Source organism: Delphinus delphis, chromosome 10 (genome assembly GCF_949987515.2).
Source record: "Delphinus delphis chromosome 10, mDelDel1.2, whole genome shotgun sequence".
NCBI classification, from domain to species: Eukaryota; Metazoa; Chordata; class Mammalia; order Artiodactyla; family Delphinidae; genus Delphinus; species Delphinus delphis.
Window position 1 is genome coordinate 64086791 of NC_082692.2, and position 22751 is coordinate 64109541.

General features: G+C 37.4%; 1 protein-coding gene across 4 annotated transcripts in view; it reads right to left on the reverse strand.

The window, feature by feature from the left end:
* The window catches only part of SMARCC1 (SWI/SNF related BAF chromatin remodeling complex subunit C1), a 180310-nt gene that overhangs the window by 129301 nt on the left and 28258 nt on the right, over window positions 1-22751 (reverse strand). For all 4 annotated transcript variants that reach the window (XM_060022372.1, XM_060022375.1, XM_060022374.1 and 1 more), the window contains 5 exons: window positions 22343-22428; window positions 13844-13925; window positions 12604-12696; window positions 9654-9723; window positions 2144-2213 (listed from right to left, as the gene is read on the reverse strand). In XM_060022372.1, coding sequence (XP_059878355.1) covers window positions 2144-2213; window positions 9654-9723; window positions 12604-12696; window positions 13844-13925; window positions 22343-22428 — 401 coding nt within the window. The remainder of the gene's footprint in view (window positions 1-2143; window positions 2214-9653; window positions 9724-12603; window positions 12697-13843; window positions 13926-22342; window positions 22429-22751) is intronic.

Genomic DNA, 22751 nt, shown 5'->3' on the forward strand with positions numbered 1-22751 from the left:
AATCCAGCTCACTGATATAAATCACTCCCCCTACTCCACAATTTTGAAATAAGCATAAAATTACCTACCAAATTAAAATTTTATCAATGCTCCTATACTGGCCAATAAATTATTATAAAGCTAAGTGATATCTAAATGAAATATAAGTATAGTAACAAGCATTGGCTTCCTTTAGCCACTTCTCAGAAGTCAGCTGAAAAGCATTTGGAACAAGTACAGCTCAACAGACCTATTAACAGCACTCTGGTAAGTTTTCTAGGAACATTTAAACATGAGTTGGAGAAAAAAAGTTCCTTTGCCAATTAATTAACTATTCCAGGTAAAGACTGCAATGGTGAGTAAAAAAAATTAAAAACCTTATATTCTTTAAGTCTTGACAAGAAAATGTTACAATAAGAAGTAAGGGCACAAACTATAGTTAAGAAAGTGAACTAACAAGGCCCCTTGAGAAGGCAGCACATGAGCCAGCCATTATAGTTTATTTGATACATAAACAAAAGGCTAGCAAACAAGCTAACATGTCTTATAACGTGTTACTATAAAATTCATCTCAATCCTATACTTTATGTAGTTTGTCATAAATTTGAGTTTCCACCGAAGTGTTTCAAAGGCAAGCTGAGTTCCTGTAATAGTTCCTATGATACTGAAAAGTTTGTTTTAATAGTGCCATGAATACCTAAAGCCTCGAAATAAGAAATGTTCTCTAGAAAGTATTTACTTAAATATTACTAATTAAAAAAAAATGTTAGTTCATGTAAAGTGGTCAATTATGGTTCAAAAAAGGTTGATAAGCAAGCTGACTTGATTTGGTTCTAATTAACTCAACTTGTATGAAAACTGTGAATATATTCTTAAAAATTTGAAGATATCTAAAGACATATTTCTTCCTCAAAAAATATATTTATAAGTAAAATAAAGTCAAATAGATTAACTTCAAAACAACACATAACCAGACATTATATGTCTCCTGATGAAGAACACACACCTATGCAAGTCTTGTTCCTTCCCTAAACTGAAATAGATTCTGATCAACTCCAGAGAATGGAGAAACATGTTCAAATACACCACAGTGATGCCATAAAAAATTCCACACTGTGGTAAACTCTGCAGGACAAACAACCTGGTTTCTTAAGTAATACACTGTAAGGCGGGGTGGGCTTCCCCACAGGGAGAACCTATAAACTGAAAAATACTTAAGAAACATATCAATTAATCACAAGATGTGTTTAAATTCTAATTCCAACAAATACCAATCTTATCAATCAATCAAATATATCATATGACAACAATGACTTGATATTTGACATTAAGGAATTCTGTTAATTTTTTTAGGTTTGACAGTGGTATTGTGCTTATTTTTTTTTAATGAGTCCTTATCTTTCAGAAATACATACTGAAATATTTATTATTGAAATATTGAAATGATATGTTTGGGATTTGCTTCCAAAAATATGGTAGGGCTAGAAGTGGATGTGGATACAGATGAAAGAAGACTGGTCTGACATGAAAAACCCACAACCGAGAGTCTCTCCACTTGAAAATAGTGAAATGAACACTTAAACAGCTCTACCATAGGTTTAAGAAGATGAAGTACATGAAAGGTTATCCTTATTCCTAAATGCCCCCTATGCAGGCATAATTTTCATTAAACAATAACCACCATTCTCACTGACGTTTGTTCTTGTTTATAATATTCTTTATGCATATTTAGATACTGAAACACTGTATGAGTTATGATATATACTTCATTTTAGACATAACATAACTTCATCCATAATAGAATGGCATAGGTATTTTAAAATAAATAAATAAAATAAAACTAACCAGTCATAAAATACCCAGAAGAAAAATTCATTTCTTAAAGGAAACAAATCTAAATTAGCAGTCTAATACCATACTGAAGGACTGTTTTGGCAAACACAGCAAACATATCAGTTTAAGATAAATAAAGCCTGTGACTTCACTGAACTCCATAACTTAATAAATAAGGAAGTCAGTAAGAGAATACTCAAAAGAAGTGAGTTCAATGACTGAAACAAATCAACACAATTGTCGCTATTCAGAAAGCGAAACTATATATAAATAACTCTGGCTTGCACTGACAAAACTCTTTATACCAGATGTAAGGACATATCAACATTACCTGTCTGGGTAAAACCCCCAATGCACTAACACCTGCTTGTCTTTTCTCATCACAGGTCTCAACCACTCTTCTGAAAGGGAAAAAGAAAAAACTTTAGTCAATCTAACAAAACAAATGCATAAACTATTACTTAGACTTAACTTTTACCTAGAGTTTTTGGTTTGCTAGTAAGCTCCTCCCCAAAATCCTTCCTCCTAATTGAATGTTATCTGCCATACTAAGGGGAAGTTTTTCAGCTGTGTATTCAGACTTACTAGATTCTAGGCCTATTATCCACCGCTCTTGACAAAGCCAACTGTCTACTTCAGTATTTAAAATATTCTCCCCTCCCATCCACCTGCCTATTTGTCTCCAGATCCATCCAAATCAGTATCACTATATTCTTTACTGCCTCATTTCCCATACAGAACCTCTCCTCCCTTTTTCTGTGAAGCTCTGCAATTACTACACATCGTTCAAGGTGTAAGTCATGCTTCATCTCCTTGATGAAAGTTTTACCAACTATTCTTTTTCCTCCAGATCCACTTTTTCTGGTGTCCTATAGCACTTTATAGTGCTACATCAAAGGTTTTAACAGTAATACTATTTTTATTATTCTTTAATGACTTCCTATCTGTTAATATAGTCCTCCCAACAAGAGTGTAAACAATATGATCACATAATGTAGATATTTTGATTTCAAGTTTCCTTACCAAAGATAGGTGCAAATTTATATAATCACATGATTCTTGTTGATTTAATCACAGTTGAATCACATCTCCATTTCAGTACTTGGGATGATTCCTTTGGTAGTCTAAATTTAGCTTAGAAAACTTGTTTCTAGTACTAAAAGGGAAATGATGAGGTAAGCCCCTTGAACCTCACATAATAGCAAAATAGAAAAACTAAGTGAAATCAGCCAAGTAAAATTGGCTTCTCATTGCCAATTTCAACATGAAATAGCCCCACCTTCACTGGCTAAAGCCATGAAGGCCACATGCCTATGCCCTTTTTTAAGTATCCAACTGCTCACCTTACTATCTTGAAAGAAATCAGGCCCTGTTCCTTAACCTGATATCCCAAGATGGCCAAGGAAAAAGTGAAAAGGCCAGTGGGCCTTTCAGAACTCGCTCTGTATAAATAAAATATACTGAGACTCTCTAGTAAGAGCTGTCTTTTACATAGAATACAAAATCTATCTCAAAGGTTGTGCAGCTTTAGGAGGTAAAGAAAAAAGAATATCTATCCTTTCTACAGCTGACTTTTATAAAGATTGTGACATTGACTGTCTTTGAAAATTTTCCCAGTAGCAGAAATAACTAAAAGTTAGAGATGTGAATTCACACTATTCCCGGAAATGACAATAAGTTACACAGAATCAGTATAAAAAAACTCAATTTTACAAGTAAAATTTAGTCCAAACTCAGAATATATAAACAGCTCTTGCAACTAACAATAAAAAGACAAATAATCCAACAAAAAATAGGCAAAGGACCTGAATAGACATTTCTCCAAAGAAGATATACAAATGTCCAAAAAGCACATGCAAAGATACTTGGAATTCATTAACAATTAGAGAAATGCAAATCAAAATCACAAAGAGATACTGACACTCACTAGAAAGGCTAATATTAAAAACCAGGAAATAAAAAGTGTTGATGAGGATGTAGCAAAATTGGTATCTTCATACAATGCTGATGGGACTGTAAAATGGTACAACCACTTTGGGAAACAGGCTGGCAGTATCTCAAAATGTTTAACATAGAGTTGCCAGTATGACTCAGCAATTCATTGTCTAGGTATAAACATAAGAGAATTGGAAACATAAGTCCACACAATAACTTGTACATAAACATAATGTCATTATTATTATAAATAAATGTCCATCAACTTTCCATTGGCTAAACAAAAGGTAGTATATTCATACAATGGAATGTTATTTGACCATAAAAGGAAATAACACACAGGAAGTGATGTCACCAAAGTGGCAAACAGGAAGGCTCAGACTTTGTTCCACCAGAGACGACTTAACAATATGCTATCCAGAAAGCCCGGAAACCAATTAAGAAGTCGCACTACCCCAGGGAAGCTCAAAGTCGAGAACAGCTGCATTGAAACAGTAAGAAAAGTCATTTCATATCAACCACAATTACAATTCCCCCAAGCCAGCAGAGCTCAGAAGGATCACGAGGAAAAGCTCAGCTCTCAGCTTCTCCCTTGGGCTGAAGAGAAGAACGGATGTGTGTTCAACGTTCCTACTTTTCAGGGGGCTGCCAAGGGACTAATTTGTCTCACCTGACTTGGAACACTAATGGAATTGGCATATTTTGGATGTGCGGTGGTCACAGAGAAGAAAAAAGAGCTCAGAGGTTTACTGTAGCACCAGAGAAACACAGTGCCACAGATGGCTGGCTCAGCTTGCTGTGATGAGGAGAAAGCACACGGAACCCAACTTCTTCCTTGGCAGGGAAAAATTAGAGGGAATAAACATCCAGTGTTCTGGCTTTTAGGTGGGCTGCCCAAGGGACAGGTTTCTGTCTTAACTAACTCAGAGTGCTGATGGGGAACCAGCATACTCTGGAAGCCTGGGCACCCCAGAGATCAAAGAGGGTTCACTCAGTGGCTTGCTGCAGCAACAGCAAACTTGTGGTACAGCAGACAGACGCTAGAGAGAGCAAGAGATTATAAGATCCTGAAAGAGGAGCCAGCAAACCTCTCTAACTGAGAAATTACATACTCAAGCCCAGAAACTGTTTGAGGGATGCCAGGATCTCAAGTTGAGCTGACTGGTTAAGGTCTTCCCCTGTACAAAGCCAGACCATAAAAACTGGGAGATGTGGCTGTTTTTTCAAACGCACAAAACAAACAAAGCAGAAGGGACTTCCATGGTGGTGCAGTGGTTAAGAATCCACCTGCCAATGCAGGGAACATGGGTTCGAGCCCTGGTCCGGGAAGATCCCACATGCCATGGAGTAGCTAAGCCCGTGTGCTACAACTATTGAGGCTGCGCTCTAGAGCCCTCGAGCCACAACTACTGAGCCCGCGTGCCACAAACACTGAAGCTCGTGCACCTACAGCCGTGCTCCGCAACAAGAGAAGCCACCACAACGAGAAGCCCATGCACTGCAACGAAGACCCAATGCAGCCAACAAACAAATATATAAATAAACACAGCAGAAAATAACAAGACACAGAAAGAGAAAGGGAAAATGGCCCAATCCAAGGAATAAAATGAATCTCAAAAGCCAACCCTAAAAAAACAAAGATCTATGGATTACCTGACAAATTCAAAATAACCGTTTTAAAGAGGCTCAAGGTACTACAAGAGAACACAGTTAAACAACTAAACAAAATTAGGAAAACAATATATGAACAATATTAAGAACATCAACAAAGAGACTGAAACTATAAAAAAGAACCAAACAGAAATTCTGGAGTTGAAGAATATAATAACAAAACTGAAAAATTCTCTAGAGGGGTTCAACATCAGACCTGGCCAATCAGAAGAAATAAACAGCAAACTCAAACACTGGCCATTTGAAGATACAAGTATATGTATAACTTAATCACTTTTCTGTATACCTGAAACTAACACAACATTGTTAATCACCTATACTCCAATATAAAGGAAAAATTTTTAAAACCTGGCCATTTAAAACTATCAAGTCAGATGAACAAGAAAAAAGAATTGCAAACAGATAAGAAAACCGAAGGGACTTATCTGTCCATCTAAATAATTTATTTTGAACAAAATTTAGTCTGTTTTCCTCTTCTAAACAGTATGTCAATTTTTAAGAATTCTCTTCATTTATTTTCTTCTCTGAGGAACTACATATTCCTTCTGCTAAAACCAGTAATTCAACCTATGTTCTTAAACCAAGCCCTTTATCCCTACCAGGTCTCAACTCAACTATGTGCTTCAATTTACTTTTGCTCTGCCCAGAAATACACTGTAAAGCCACCACTGAAAGACAAAACCCAAACCGTCTGGTGGGTGCCATCCTCCACTTTCTTTTCTCTGCCATAAATCCTGGGAAACCAGAGATATTCCACCAACTCTACAACTTGCTCTCATTTCCAAGTTACTGAAATTTCATTCCCAAATTATTTCCTGACTGACCAAATGCCCTGTCTTAGGCTTCACTTTGATTTCTTTGTAGAAAAATTCCACTGCCCACCTCATTTGTTCGGAAATGCTTTCCTTTCCTTATTTTCCCTTGACTGTTAAGATATGGACCATCCTGGTTTGCCACCTATCTCCTTTACTCTCCTGATATATGAATTTATCCCATCCAATGATTAACGTACCCCCTCACTCAGCAATTTAATTCAGAGCTTCCCAATGGGTCCTGTTCTCTAACCAGTCTCCAAGTATCTGATATCCCAGAAATCAGCTCCCAGGAAAATTTTCCTACTACAGCCATAGTTGCAAGCTTCTCTTCACCAAAATCATCAAAATTTGTCTACCCTCTCCCTCATTCACCAAATAAAAACAAGCCTCTTTAAACCAGACACAGGTCCTCTCACCTACCCACTTATTTCCCACTATCTAAGACACACAGCCAAACTTTGCCATTTGCTTTTCCTCAAATTTCATAATTTATTGCCTCTATGCTTTTGCTTAATTTATACCCCCTTCTAGCATGCCATACTCAAAATATTACTAATATTTTAAATGTCACCTTTTATTTTAAACTTAACTAATCTTCATAAAAGGTATACTGCATTTGCAAGGGTTTTACAACATGGTTTGTAATGTGTTGTGGCTGGTATTGTTATCATCCGCACACTTATCTAAAACAGTACCTGTACGGAGCCCAACAGAGAGCTTCATCGAGAGTCAACATTTACCTGACAGCCAGTTATTCTAAGGTAAATCCTATAGTGTGAAGAATCACATTTTGCATTAAAAAATAACTTCCAATGTATTAAAATTAAAATTTAAATTCTATCTCCTAATAACTCTACTACTGATAGCAATACCAAGCAAGCATTAGTATATAGTAATCGAGGCTGTACTAAACAAAGGAGAAAAACAAAACCAGCATGAATAAGGAATCATTAAGTATCTAGATGTAACAATTACAGTTCACATCTTTTGTTAAAAGGCAATTTTTTTTTCCAAAAAGTTCACAACCTACATGTTTTATACCAGCCTTATTAGTGAAAAAGAGTCAGCCAGCAACAGAAGGCTATCATAAACAGCTATTCACCACCTCCATCTAGTGGAAACCGATTGCTATTACCTAACAGGATAAAATCTGAGAAACCATCAATTAAACACTGAAGGCAGAGTGAAGTTTCACACTTTGTAAAAGCATCATAATCATAGAGCTAAAATTATGACTGTTACAAATAAAATCAAGCTTTCAGCATCAAAACTGATGATGAAATGACTTAAATGTCACAGATAAAACTATACAACTCTTAGAAGAAAAGACAGTTATAAAACTTTATGACACTGGATTAGCCAATAGTTTCTTAGGTTTGACACCAAACACACAAGCAAGCAAGCAAGCAACCAACCAACCTAACCTCTTACAACTGTTTGTAATATCTGTTGGATCTGTAGTGATGTCCCCCTTCCATTCCTGACATTATTCTTTCTCTTTTTCTCGTTTATTTGCAGCACGACTTTAACAGCCTTATTAGTTTTTTCTAAGAACCATTTCTGAGATTGCTGATCACCTTGCTATTGTATATTTTCTACTCCATAAACTTTTGCACTTATCTTTACTATTTATTTCCTTCTTCCTTTAGGTTTAACTTGCTGTTGTTTTCTAATTTATTGAGATAAATTTCTTATGGACCATTGATTTTTCAGTCTTTCTTTTTTCCTACTATATGCGTTTAAAGATATAAATTTCCCTCTGGGCACAGCTTCAGCTGCATCCTACAAAATTTAATGTTCTCGCACTTTATTATTCACTTCATAATTATTCAGCTCCAAAGATATTCTATTTCTATTGTAATTTCTTCTTTGACCTAAGGATTATATGGCAATATATTTCTTAATTTTCAAGCATCAGGGATTATCTCGTAATCTTTTTGTTACTGACTTCTAGCAAAACTGCACTGGTCAGGAAAAAACACTCAGCATCAGGTAATTAGCCATTCAAATCTGATGTTATTTGGCTTCTTATATAGATGTCCTACACGGATATGCTGTGTTTACAAGAAGACTTGATCCCTATAAGAGATCTATTTCTCCATCTAAATTAATTAACCTTGTTAGTTAATTCATAGTTTGTTTCCCAACTTTCAAACCCTTGAAAGAACCGTTAGCACAAATCAGTTTCCATAGATCTAATGAACTCTGGCCAATGACAAAATCAACTTTTATGATAGCACAGTTGGAGATTCTGATCTGAACCATTATAAATTCACCAAACTAAAATATTGCTGAGGGCTTCCCTAGTGGCGCAGTGGTTAAGAATCCGCCTGCCCGGCTTTCCCTGGTGGCGCAGTGGTTGAGAGTCTGCCTGCCGATGCAGGGGACGCGGGTTCGTGTCCTGGTCCGGGAAGATCCCACATGCCGCGGAGCAGCTGGGCCTGTGAGCCATGGCCGCTAGGCCTGCGCGTCCGGAGCCTGTGCTCCGCAACGGGAGAGGCCACAAAAGTGAGAGGCCCGCATACAGAAAAAAATAAATAAATAAATAAGGAATCTGCCTGCCAATGCAGTGGACATGGGCTCAAACCCTGGTCCGGGAAGATCCCACATGCCACGGAGCAACTAAGCCCATGCATCACAACTGCTAAGCCTGTGCTCTAGAGCCCACGAGCCACAACTACTGAAGCCCACGCATCTAGAGCCTGTGCTCCACAACAAGAGTAGCCACCGCAATGAGAAGCCCACACACCTCAACGAAGAGTAGCTCTCCCTCCCCGCAACTAGAGAAAGCCCACGTACAGCAACGAAGACCCAACACAGCCAAAAATAAATTAATTAAAAAAAAAAAACGAACAACAATTCAATCCAAAGTAGGCAGCAGAAAGGAAATAAAAGATCAGAGTGGCAATCGATCAAATAGAAAAGAGCAAAGCATTAGAGAAATTCAATGAAACCAAGAGCTGGTTGCCTGAGACCAATAAAAAATAAATATTAATTAATTAATTAATTAAAAAAATATTGCTGAGGGGCCCTGTTTAGACAGTCAGTAAGCCAATCTTCCCAAGAGATGTTCTTCTGTCTTGCAATTTCTCTTAATTTTCAGAACACAAGAGATATGGCAAACATAAACATAGTTAACATATAATGTATAAGGCTTGCCTAGACTTAACACCCAGATAATGATTACCAACAAAGAAATAAGTCTAATGATCAGAAAACTGGACATCACAGAATTAGTTTGCTAAGCCTAACTCAGCAAAAAAATAAAAAACTACAAATTTAAATCATCTATGATATTTATTTAATATTTGAAAGTCTCTTATTTTTTTAAAGCTGGTTATATTATTTAAACCTCTGCTAATATAATTTAAAATCTAGTAAAGTATCAGTTTATCAGTTCATAACCAAAAACTAACTTACCATCCTCTTGTGAGGAAGGATATGGATAAATGTGGTGGGAAGCTTTTGACTTCTCATCAGTAAATGTCCCCTGGAAAGCAAATGAAGAAGTAATGTAAAAATAAAACATATGGCAAACAAACTATGAGACGTCTTGCCAGATGCAAACTGCCTAAGAATTATAAAGGCATTATTCTACTTTTTATATTTTTTTGAGAGCAGTATTTTAAAACTATAATATTTTCATTATTTTAGTCAAGGAAAGAGATGGTGATTAACAAGAAAAAACAAAAATAAATTATCCATAGACACAGTTTACATCGTTGAATAGGAAAATAATATAAATACCTCTTTGCTAATTTTCTTTGTTGCTTTTTTTTTAAAGACTTTTTTTGATGTGGACCTTTTTTTTAAATCTTTATTGAATTTTTTACAATATTGCTTCTGTTTTTTGTTTTGGTTTTTTGGCCGCGAGGCATGTGGGATCTTAGCTCCTGGAACCAGTCATGGAACCCATACCCCCTGCACAGAAGGCAAGGTCTCAACCACTGGACCGCCAGGGAAGTCCCCAGCTAATTCTCTTTGTATCTCTCTCTCTTTCTCTGGCTAACCTTATCAGTAATTTGAATACCTCCAACTAATTCTGAAAGTTCCTCCAAAGTCATCACAAATTATCAATATTACTTGAAGTAAATCAATGCAAGTTTATAGCCATGAGACATAACCTAGGGCTACATACATACAGGATGGACATTTGACTTCACTCTAGCATGTATGTGTCCATTGTTTTAAGTCAATGTTAGAATGCTAAAGTCAAGTTCTAGCTAGGCCACAGCTATAATACTACATACAGTCTAGAACATGACTTGGAAGTCATTCAGACACAAAAGTGCTCATTCTAGAGACCAGAAGAATGATGAGAAGTCTTAAAATCAGGTGTAAGTAGCACATTAACATATTACCTAATTTTTGTTTTTGACAATGAATATTTACTAAATACGACAATTAGAAAAACATAATAATGTTATTTTCAGCTGCAGGAAAACTCTAAGCTTCTTATATTTAGGGCTATCTAAAGATTAAGAAAATAAATAAATAAATAAAGATGAAGTAGCTACCGAATAAGGAAAGGAATTTTTAATCACTAGAAGTGTTTGAGCACACTTTTAACAGTCAGAGGAGAGGCTGAAAAGGGAATGTCAACATCTAATGTGCGAGGCAACAGTCAGAAGAGCACACTGTTGAGGACTTTGGCCTCTGGAGTCCATCAGAGAGGCCTGGGTTTGCACCTTAGCTCCACCATATACTACTTAACATGACATGGGCAAGTATCTAGTTTTTTTGTGCTTCAGTGTCTTCTGTAAAATAGACTGGTAACAATAAAACCTATTTCACAAGAATTTTGTTAGGACTAAGTTAATAGACACAATGAGCTAACAACAGTGACAGGCACACTGTAAGTGCTCAATCAATGGAGTTATTAATGCATTTTAAATGCTTGAGCAAACACCTGATCATCAGTATTCAATAATGGTATTATTATTAGCTTTTAGGATCTCTTCCCTAACATTCTATGAAACTGGGAAGATCTTTATATCTCACTGGAGGTTATCCCTAGAAAGTAATCACTAAGTCAGATTTCTTAAGAAATATGACAGCAATAAATGTTCAGTATAAATTGTAGGAAAATACATAAACTTTTCCCAGGATGATTTGGTAGCAATAACAGTATATAATTTCAGCTTGAAATCAACAATCAGCTGGTTAACCTGTTCCACGTATGCCCTCTAACATTCCACCTGTAATTAAGCTATACTTGACAGTCACTCCAATAAAGAGATAGTCTAAAAGAGAAAAGGTTAAGTGATTTGTTCAAAGTCATATGCTAGTAAAAAAAAAAAAAAAGAAGTAGACTTCAGACTGCTTGAACTGAAGGCACAATCCTATTACCCTTCTCTTTGGTACAGATGTTATACGTAGGAAAAAGACTGTACTCAAGCTCCAATTTTAAGAAGTACTGGGTTGGCCAAAAAGTTCGTTCGGGTTTTTCCATACCATCTTACCAAAAACCCGAATGAACTTATTGGCCAACCCAATATTAGAAATATTTGCTTTGAGAACTTGGAAGATATTTTACTAAATGCTAAAACATAATTCAACCAGCAATTTCTCTTGCAGCAGAAAAAAGACAGATATTTCATGAGGCTTCTCAACTAATTCTAAGAATTGGTAAAACTGTCATTCAAAATGATATTTCAAAGAATTATCTTCTGAGTATCCTCAGCTACTTTACCATGACAAAAGTTTGCTTACAGTTTAACCACATACGTAGTCACAGACCTACACATGCATAAATATGCAAGGTCTTCGCCTAAAATGAAGTTAGAGAAAGGAGGTGAAGATGACAGGATATAGCACTGGTACATGTAAACCAAGACAAGGTAAGCTTATGGGGAAAACAGAATTTTCCAGTCAGTTTTTCAAAGCTACAAATATAAATACAATACATATAATGGGGGGAGGCAGGTTTACTTGAGGTAATATTTGATCTCCTCCTACCAACAACTGTGTCACCAGCTCTCACTCTGTTTGACTTTATGGTGATGCACAGTATGCTGGTCTCTTTAACTCTACATAAACATATTTCATAGTAAGACTATGATGAATCCATACCAATGACTTTATTAAATGCTACTCTAGGATACATACATGTATCAAATCATCACACTCTACACCTTAAATTTACACAGTGTTATATGTCAATTATATCTCAATAATGGTAGCGGGAAAATGCTATTCTAGGCTAAGAACTGGAGGTGAGTGGAGAGAGAAGAAAACTTGGTACTATAAGAACAAAAAGAGAGAAAACTTTCACTTAATGCATATATGTACAGATATCAAAAGGTATTATAGCTGAGATTCACAAGAATTTTATACTACACAATGCTTCTGAAGTGATCGTGTATATTACCTGATGTCGTTTGATTATATCTTTCAATTTATTAGCCAACTTCAGATCAATGTCTGGAATGAGGTAGATGTTGGGTCTGGTCAGACAATTGCTCTGAGGATAAAAGAACAGATTTTGAAATTCTTTTGGTTTTGAAATAATGTCACATTATTTATGCATTTACCCTAATGGCAAAAGTTGGCACTCAAAGCCATACTGCTTAAAATAGGAAGACGTACTTTGGTAGAGAATGTACAAGTCTTATTTCAATATAAAACCTAGGTGTTCAGCAGGCCACTTAATGCCATTCCCAGATCCCTTCTCTGCAGCTAGGTACACCTGCACAAAACACTGCTGAGACTCGTGACCTAGAGAAATCCATTATCTTTTTCATTAAGGTACCATCCTGATAAATTAATCCTCGTAGTCTTACTTAACAGTCTAAGGTAAGTAAGAACTTACCTTAACAGTCTAAGTCTAATGTAGCATTTTCACCTAACCTAGGAGGTGGAGGTTGGGGGAGAATACGTGGGGAGGGATGCCCATTTTGGCTCATCATCTAAGTTACTTAAAATATCAAAACTGTGGATTATAGCTCTTTTCCCCCATTTCTAATCTTATAAATAGCAATGATTAAAACATGCATATTAACTCCCCAAACTATCACCAAAAATCAACCAAAAAACAAAAACCACTCAGTTATTTCTCCAAGTTAATAGTCTGTGAGACAAGTTTCAGGCATTAAGTTAATGATAATACCTAGCAGAATTGCCAGCTGCCTCTCCCCAGGAAGGTTATTCAGTGATCACTAAAAATTACCTATCAATAAAAACACTAAGAAAGAAAAGAAGAAAATTAAGTGTTCTCTTCTCCACGTTATAATCTAGTTGGGGAAATAAGATTTATATTTATGGTACAACCATGAAACAAATCCAAAACAAAACAAAGAAAATGACTGTATACACAAGGGACTAGTAGAATGAGAGAATACTTATATTAAATATGAAAGATTCAAATAATGGATTAGATGAAATTAATAAAGAAAAATATCATAGATTATTTTACCAAAAGTTTAAGAAAAAATATTCTATAAATGACAAGCTTTAGTCATTCTTTGTAGCTCTAATCCCCAAAAACCCGTAAAAATAATAGATTTCAGAAAACTTTTCTTCCTTTGATCTTTTGGCAATCTAATAAAGCCAATCTTAGAAATGAAAGTATACTAAAGGAAAAAAATTTTAATAATCTAACTTTGAGTTACCTGCACCAATGTTTTTTCAATGTTCATAAACATTTCAACATTACGATCCATTCGGGATGGATTCTGTAGATCAAACCTCCGCCTGTAAGAGAAGAAAATCATCAGGTAATTTGTCTCCCACCTTAAACAAAAGTGAAAACTTGGTTTTAGTATCCAATGCAAATGAGTTGGAAAGATCTGGAAATTAAAATAGCACTCTACAAAATGTATGATAGGGCTTCTCTGGTGGCGCAGTGGTTGAGAGTCCACCTGCCAATGCAGGGGACACGGGTTTGTGCCCCGTTCCGGGAGGATCCTGCGTGCCGCGGAGCGGCTGGGCCCGTGAGCCATGGCCACTGAGCCTGCGCGTCCGGAGTCTGTGCCCCGCGGCGGGAGATGCCGCAGCGGTGAGAGGCCCGCATACCGTTAAAAAAAAAAAAAAAAAAAGTATGATATTCTCAGCAGTATAAGAAATCACAGTGTCAACACCTTCATAAAACATTAAATTTTATGACATTAAGATCTACTCCAGTCAAAATGATCTACCAATTCCAAGAAGTATCCCCTGTTTTCCTTAAACCTAAGATATTTTACATCATACAGTAATCCACAGATCCAAAGACAGTGAACTACTATACCACTCTTCAAGTATATGGAAAGTCTATCTACTTTACATATGCTTAAAAGTCATCTGTTCAAATTCAACAATGCCTGTAATTCTCTTAGAGCCTACTATTGTCCCAAATGTGGTAAAATTCGTCTATTTACCTTTATTTGAAACCCTTCCCCAATGTCTCTTTATCTAAGTACCCAAGCATAACATGGGGGTGTTGTTTTTGCCTATTCTTAGTCATTTCCATAGGGTTAAATCTTTACAAATCTGAATGCTCCTTTCCTCATTATTTTTTATTCAACATTTACTTTGCTTTTGTTCCATTTTAATTCCAGGGAGAGGAGTATAGCTTAGTGAATGAGTGTTGGCTGTGAAGTCAAACTGCTATGGGTTCTAATCCTGATCCCATCTTTATGTAGTCTTGAGTGATTTACTGATACAAGGATCAATTTCTTCATGAATACAATGGGCCCTAAGGGCTTTTGTGAAGGTTACATGAAGTATACATGTTAAGAACTTAGCAGAGTGCTTATGCTTAATCTATTAGCAAGTGATCAATAAATGTTCATCATGGTTATAATTTTTTTTTAAATCATTACTAGCATGCACTAACTAGGATTAAGCAGTTTGAGTCCAGAGCTCATGCTCTTAATCCTCAGGTCATCCTGTTTTATCCTGCAGATGCTCCCCACACCTCCAACATTTCTAACTCTGCAGCCTTTCTAGAATGTCACCACCCACTCAAGGGCTTGATACTATCACTTCCAGAATCAATCCTCCAGTCTCTTCCTCTATGAAGCTATTGCTGTCTTCCTTCATGTTACTAATACATCATGTGCGCCTGCTGTTACAGCCCCAGTCATTTTGCTGGTAAGACATTGCATTAGATGCCTTGAGGACAAGGACCAGATTTTCTGACCTATACAGCCCTGTGGATAATGGAATGTGTGGCTTTATTCTGACCAAGGTCTAATATTTATTTATTATGACTTTTTCATTACTGTGCTAAGACTGAAACATTTCCTAAAGTAATGCCAATTAAGAAATTAAGCAAAGTGTCCACTAAAGCACAGATACAGGTAATTCAGAATAGAACTAGTTAGATTTTAAAATAACATTTATAGATAAGAGCGACCTCCATCCCAGATAACTATCTTCTTTTTTTTTTTTGTGATACACGGGCCTCTCACTGTTGTGGCCTCTCCAGTTGCGGAGCACAGGCTCCGGATGCACAGGCTCAGCAGCCATGGCTCACGGGCCCAGCCGCTCCACGGCATGTGGGATCTTCCCGGACCGGGGCACGAACCCGTGTCCCCTGCATCAGCAGGCGGACTCTCAACCACTGTGCCACCAGGGAAGCCCAATAACTGTATCTTGATTTATCCTTGATACACAGAACTTTTCCTTAAATCTCACCTCCCCCCCCCTTTTTTTTTTTATGTTTTTGAGTATCCTTCTTCCCTAACCTCTTTTGAGGAAGGGGTAGGTCAGAAATTCCAAACAATCTGCATTAACTGGCAAGACAAAAGATTAGCAATCAACTGACCAGGACAATGCTATTACAGCTGACAGCCTTCCATTGGTTCTTTCAGCACAATAAAAGTAGAGACATTTAAGTGTCTCCCCTTTCTAAAGAAGGGGTCGCTCTTTCATGGGCTTCTGATAATACAGGACTAGATCCAAGAATGCATCACTTACAGAACTGCTTACTTAAAGAGTTTACTTATTATTCACAGAGAAACTGCTTCCTTAACAAATGATTCAGATACTGGAGCTGAAGAGAATGATCTCTATTAGAAATCTGAGAAATAGTTTGAAAGCAACCATTAAACAAATTAAAATAGGGCTGCGTGGATTTGTCTGCAAAAGGAGATTAAAAACTAAATGAATCTGTTAACAGAGAAAGAATCAAGAATTCATTCTGCCTTTCCAATTGCTGAAGAGTAAAGTTTCTCTTTAGAAAAGTATTCCAGCTAATAAATAAAGAAGGAATGAGAGAAAAACAGTCTCTAACAAGGAATAATCTGAATAACAGTAAGGATCTATACCTTCACATTAGAATATCTACATTCTAATCTTTTTCAAAATTAGAATACTGCCACCTGGTAAGTTTTACAACTTTAAAGATAAGATGACTCTAGGCATTGAACATCAACTGTCCATTACAAAAAGAGAAACAACCAGACATTATATGCCTCCAGATGGAGAAACACAACACTGCCTATGAAGTATTGTTGCTAAAAAAAAATGAAACTGAATCAGACCACACCTCCAGATCTAATTATCATTTTACTAGAAATTAAGAAGACTATGGTAAATGATCTTCTTGGGGATGTATCAGCAAAATCTAGGACATAATACAATTCTACAAGACAACCTGTTTTTGTAAAAAATAATAATTATTTTTGAGGAAAACAAAGAGTGAGAAGGAAAATCAGAAATTTTTAAACAGAGATTTAAGAGTCATATGAACCAACTGCAACGTATGAATCTTGTTTGGATACTGATTCAAACAAAATATAAAAAATGTTCATGAGATAATCAGGGAAACGAACACAGTAGATATTTAATAACATTGAAAACTTACTGATAATTTTCTTGGTTATGATAATGGTACTGTTATTATGCTTTTATAAAATCTAATTTTAGAAATAAATACACAGAGAAGGATGAAATTCTATAAAGCTGAAGATGCATGATTAGACATGGCAGCTCATTATATTATTCTCTCTTCTTTTATGTATAGTTTATATTTTCCATAATAATAAACTGAAATGGTTTCCCAAACAATGATTTGATAACATGACACATTGAAGTTTTCCTCAATCTGCAGTATGCTAGGTAAGCAAAAGTACATATATGAATATTAAGAAAACTTGAAATAAAGAAATCAGGTAAATACAGTATAACCTTTAGTTGAAAGATTTTATTTGCCTTATTCTGAAATTACCAAGGGTATTCAAATAAAGTTTACTTTTTATAATACAGAAAGATGCTCAAACCTGCCCAAAAGGGAAATGCAAATTAAACTAAAACTGTAAAACCTTTTTTTTGACTCTATCACAGACTGCCAAGATCAAAAGGTGAGGTAATACAAATAAATACAACTATTGGCCAGGGAAGAAGTACACTCTCAATACATTTTGGTAGGACAATAAATTAGTACAATTCTGTTTGAAGATGATTTGGCAATCGTATTATGTTTCTTGTTATTTCAACTTGAGTTGAAATAACAAGAAATAATACAATTATGATTCCACCTGACAATTTCAGAATGAAGCTAGCACTGGGCAGGCCTCATAGGAGGGCTCTAGAAAAGGGGGGAAAAAATTGAAAGAGATATTATTACTCTAAGACCTATATAGAGAGACTACATATGAACACATTTTCTTTCTTTCTGACTTAAAACTTTGGGCCATCTAGGCTGTAAATATAAGCTCTCCATTGAGGGTTTATTAATTAATTAATAAGTCTTTTGCTTTATTTTCCTCTGGTAATCTGCTGGGCAATGTCTTGCAGCAGCCTTTCAATCTAAGACAATACCTACTGTCTGTCAAAAAGGCCTTATTAGCTGTATTGCTCTAAATTCGATACCTCTTGCTAATAGAGTTAGAGATGTTCTCTCCTCATCCTCAGACATGCATAAAAAAGTCTGAATAAAACTAATCAATAGTCCGCCTGCCGATGCAGGGTACACGGGTTCGTGCCCCGGTATGGGAGGATCCCACATGCCGCGGAGCAGCTGGGCCCGTGACCCATGGCCGCTGAGCCTGCACGTCCGGAGCGTGTGCTCCACAGCGGGAGAGGCCACAGCAGTGAGAGGCCCACGTACCGCAAAAAAAAAAAAAAAAAACTAATCAATAATGAATCCTAGCGAATGAGTTTAACACCTGGGAAAGCGGTGTAAAGGGCCTCAGAAGCAAACTTCTAAAAGGCAAAACAAAAATGCACTGAGCTGGGGGCAAGGCAAATAGCAACAGTACAGCAAACAGTTGTATGGGAGGTGACCAAAGTTAGCCTCGAATGTAAGGGGCTTTGTTTAATGAGGTTAAGCTATAAAAGTCTGAAGACCATCACCAGCAAGAGGTCCAGTATGCAGTATCCCAAAAGAATGGCACACAGCCTAGATATAAGACACTGGAAATAAGTAGTCCCATATGGGAAGAAGAGGGAGGTCTACTATACAAAAGTAGACTAAAAAATTATATCCCACTAGTTATGTGACTTTGAGGATAAGGAAATTGGTTTGAACCCTTGCGCGGAGTGCACACACGCGTTCTCTCTCCCTCCCTCTCTCTCTCTCTCTATATATATATGTGTGTGTGTGTAAATATATATATATATTTTTAATTAAAAAGCTAGATGACTAACAGAAAACAGTGTTTTAAACTATGCTATCAAAATGGATAATTCTTCACAAGTTAAAAGATCTAAACCACATTTTCATTTAAATGACAACCTAACTAACCAGCATTTCTCAACGTGTGGTCTTAGGATCATCTACAGTGCTTGTTGAAAATGCAGATTCTGTTTTCATGCCAAGCTCAGTAGATGACACTCTATGTTCATAAAGCCCAGTAATTTATATTTTTAACAAGGACTCCAAGTGATGCCTAAAAGTTGAAAGCCACTGCCACAGACTTTCTGTGGTAAAAACTGAAACAAAGGGCTTCCCTGGTGGCACAGTGGTTGAGAGTCTGCCTGTCAATGCAGGGGACACGGGTTCGTGCCCCGGTCCAGGAAGATCCCACATGCCGCGGAGCGGCTAAGCCCGTGAGCCATGGCCGCTGGGCCTGCGCGTCCGGAGCCTGTGCTCCGCAACGGGAGAGGCCACAACAGTGAGAGGCCCGCGTACCGCAAAAAAAAAAAAAAAAAAAAAAAAAAAAAAATTTTAATCTGAAGGAGACTTTGAAGAAGGAAATAAAAGTTGAACAATCAAGTCTTAAGGTAGAAAGTAAAGTATTATCATTCTAACTTAAACAAAAAGGTCTGACCTTGTCTGTAAGGAATAAATGTCAGTAGCAAATAATGTCGCAGGGAAAAATAAAAGGTTACTTCTCATATTAAGACAAATCCTAGGGACTTCCCTGGTGGTCCAGTGGGTAAGACTTCATGCTCCCAATGCAGGGGGCTTGGGTTCGATCCCTGGTCAGGTAACTAGATCCCACACGCATGCCGCAACTATGAAGGCCACGTGCTGCAACTAAGAAGTCCGCAGGTCACAACTAAAGATCCCACATACCACAACGAAGATCCCACATGCCACAACTAAGACCCAGCGCAGCCAAAATAAATAAATAAATATTTTTTTTTAAAAAGACTAATCCTAAACTTTATGTTCATTGAACCTAGTTTACCACTGCCAAGCAAAACTAATAAAATACAAAATATTTTCATTCAATAATCTCTTTGAAAGGCATTAACTATGATTACAGCATATAGCAACCTGTTTAGAACTGTAAGAAAATAAACAAGGTCCTAATCACTCTACAAGAGGGCACTGACATTTACTTTTCTGTTACTGGGTTGAACCTGGTTGCATTTAATCTCTCCTTCAGGAAATGTTTTTGGATTTCCACAGTATGTCAAAACCATCCTTCTTGGTGTCCCTCAGTTATATATAACTACACTTGAAAAACTACAAATAAGAGCTTCCCTGGTGGCGCAGTGGTTAAGAATCCACCTGCCAATGCAGTGGACACGGGCTCGAGCCCTGATTTGGGAAGATCCCACATGCCACAGAGCAACTAAGCCGGTGCGCCACGACTACTGAGCCTGCACTCTAGAGCCTGTGAGCCACAACTACTGAAGCCTGCGCGCCTGAAGCCCATGCTCTGCAACAAGAGAAGCCACCCAAATGAGAAGCCTGCACACCGCAACGAAGAGTAGCCCCCACTCACCTCAACTAGAGAAAAGCGTGCGGGCAACAACGAAGACCTGACACAGCCAAAAATAAATAAATAAATAAAATAAATTTATTAAAAAAGAAAAGAAAAAACACTACAAATAAGTCGTTCCTTTTTTTGTTTGTTTGTTTGTTTTTGTTTTTTTGCGGTACACGGGCCTCTCACTGTTGTGGCCTCTCCCGTTGCAGAGCACAGGCTCCGGACGCGCAGGCTCAGCGGCCACGGCTCACGGGCCCCGGACCGCGGCACGAACCCATGTCCCCTGCATTAGCAGGCGGACTCTCAACCACTGTGCCACCAGGGAAGCCTTTTTTTTTTTTTTTTAACACTATTTAGAAACATCCAGAAAGATCAAACACACTAATTCTGGAATCTTTTTTTTTAATAAATTTATTTATTTTATTTACTTTTGGCTGCATTGGGTCTTTGTTCCTGCACCAGGGCTTTCTCTCATCACGGCGAGAGGGGGCTAACTCTTCGTTGCAGTACACGGACTTCTCACTACAGTGGCTTCTCTTGTTGCAGCGTACGGGCTCTAGGCGTGCAGGCTTCAGTAGCTGTGGCATGTGGGCTCAGTACTTGTGGCTCGCGGGCTCTAGAGCGCAGGCTCAGTAGTTGCAGCACATGGGTTTGGTTGCTCCACGGCATGTGGGACCTTCCCAGGCCAGGGCTTGAACCTGTGTCCCCTGCACTGGCACTGTGCCACCAGGGGAGTCCCTCTAATTCTGGACTCTTAATCTGTACAGTCTATTCACAAATATACCAATAATTACCAGGTGTTCCCACTCAACCTCATATACATGACACTCCATCCTGACATCACTGGAACCTAAAAGGAAGCAGGAAGTAAGAAAGAAAGCAGAAACAAAAAGAAACAACAGGAAAAGAGAATGGCCATAATGAGGAAACCAACAAACTTTGGAGCTACACTGTGAGGTTCGACTGGAGAACAAAGGTTCAGAACAGTATGTTGGGCGTGGGGCAAGTCAGAAGCAGTATCAAGATGATAGCCCACTGTTCAGATGTCCAAATGGGTGGGCAGTTACTAAAACATGCACTGTTGGAACATAAGTGATCCACTCACTGCAAGTGTGTAAGTCATAGGAGATGGGGGAAGGTGTGTACTGCAATTGGTTTATAATTATACTGGAAAGAGGATAATTCTGGTACAATCTGAGAAGAAAACTTTTACTCCTCATTCCTCTTAAAGTCTTTAACTCTATCCTTTACTTCTTTTTTGGCCCCATTTTTAATTTAAAGACGATTTATTTTACATATTCTTCTAAACCATCTTAAATCTTTTCAGATAAAAATATTTCACTGTACTGGCACACAAAGCGAGTTACACAATGACTTAGGAAAAGACATTTCACTTTGACACTCTGTCCTCAAGAGTCCAGGTCGGACTTGGAAGAGATACAAGCTGAACAAGAAAACCAGTAAAGAGTTCCAAGTGGGAAACAAGAGCGAGGGTACAAACCATATATGAGTACCCAGACATGCTGTCAATCCTAGATCAGAGAATACTCTGGCAAGAGCTGCAACAGCAGAGTTGAAAACAGAACTGAAAAACAGAAGGCTACCCTCTGATAACAACAAACTCTCATGCTCGTTTAATCAATAAAACAATATATAATGTGTCTTTCAGCACATTATAATACACATTTATGTATTTCACAGTGAGCCTACCTTCCAATTTGCTAATAATGCACATCCATCTATTATCTACATACAACCATATATGAAAAATAACTTGCATAATAACTGCAACATTTGTTTGATATTTTTCTTGGATGTAGGCAAAAAGTAAATTAGGGCTCTAGATAAAAGACAACATACTTTGGATAAGAGACAACATACTTTGGATAAAAGACAACATACTTTGGATATTAATCATAACGTGCTTATAGAATTCTCTAACACCATACAAAGGAGGAACAGGTTTAACATTGAAAAACTTCAATATCACAGCAAAACATGCAAATAAATACAAAAACTTACCATCCCTGTTCATTTTTATATTTGTAAGCAGCCCCAAGAATGTGACACAAGGTGCCTCCAGCTTTGAAATCCATGAAACATTTTGCCTAAAAAATGATACAAGTTACACATGAGAAAAATCAAAGTTCTGACAAAATTACTCATGTCTGAATTCTAAGCTTAATAAACTCAAAGTTATAAACAACTTCTAATTTTTTTTTTTTTTTTTTTGCGGTATGCGGACCTCTCACTGTTGTGGCCTCTCCCATTGTGGAGCACAGCCTCCGGACGCGCAGGCTCAGCGGCCATGGCTCACAGGACCAGCCGCTCCGCGGCATGTGGGATCTTCCCGGACCGGGGCACGAACCCGTGTCCCCTGCATCGGCAGGCGGACTCTCAACCACTGCGCCACCAGGGAAGCCCACAACTT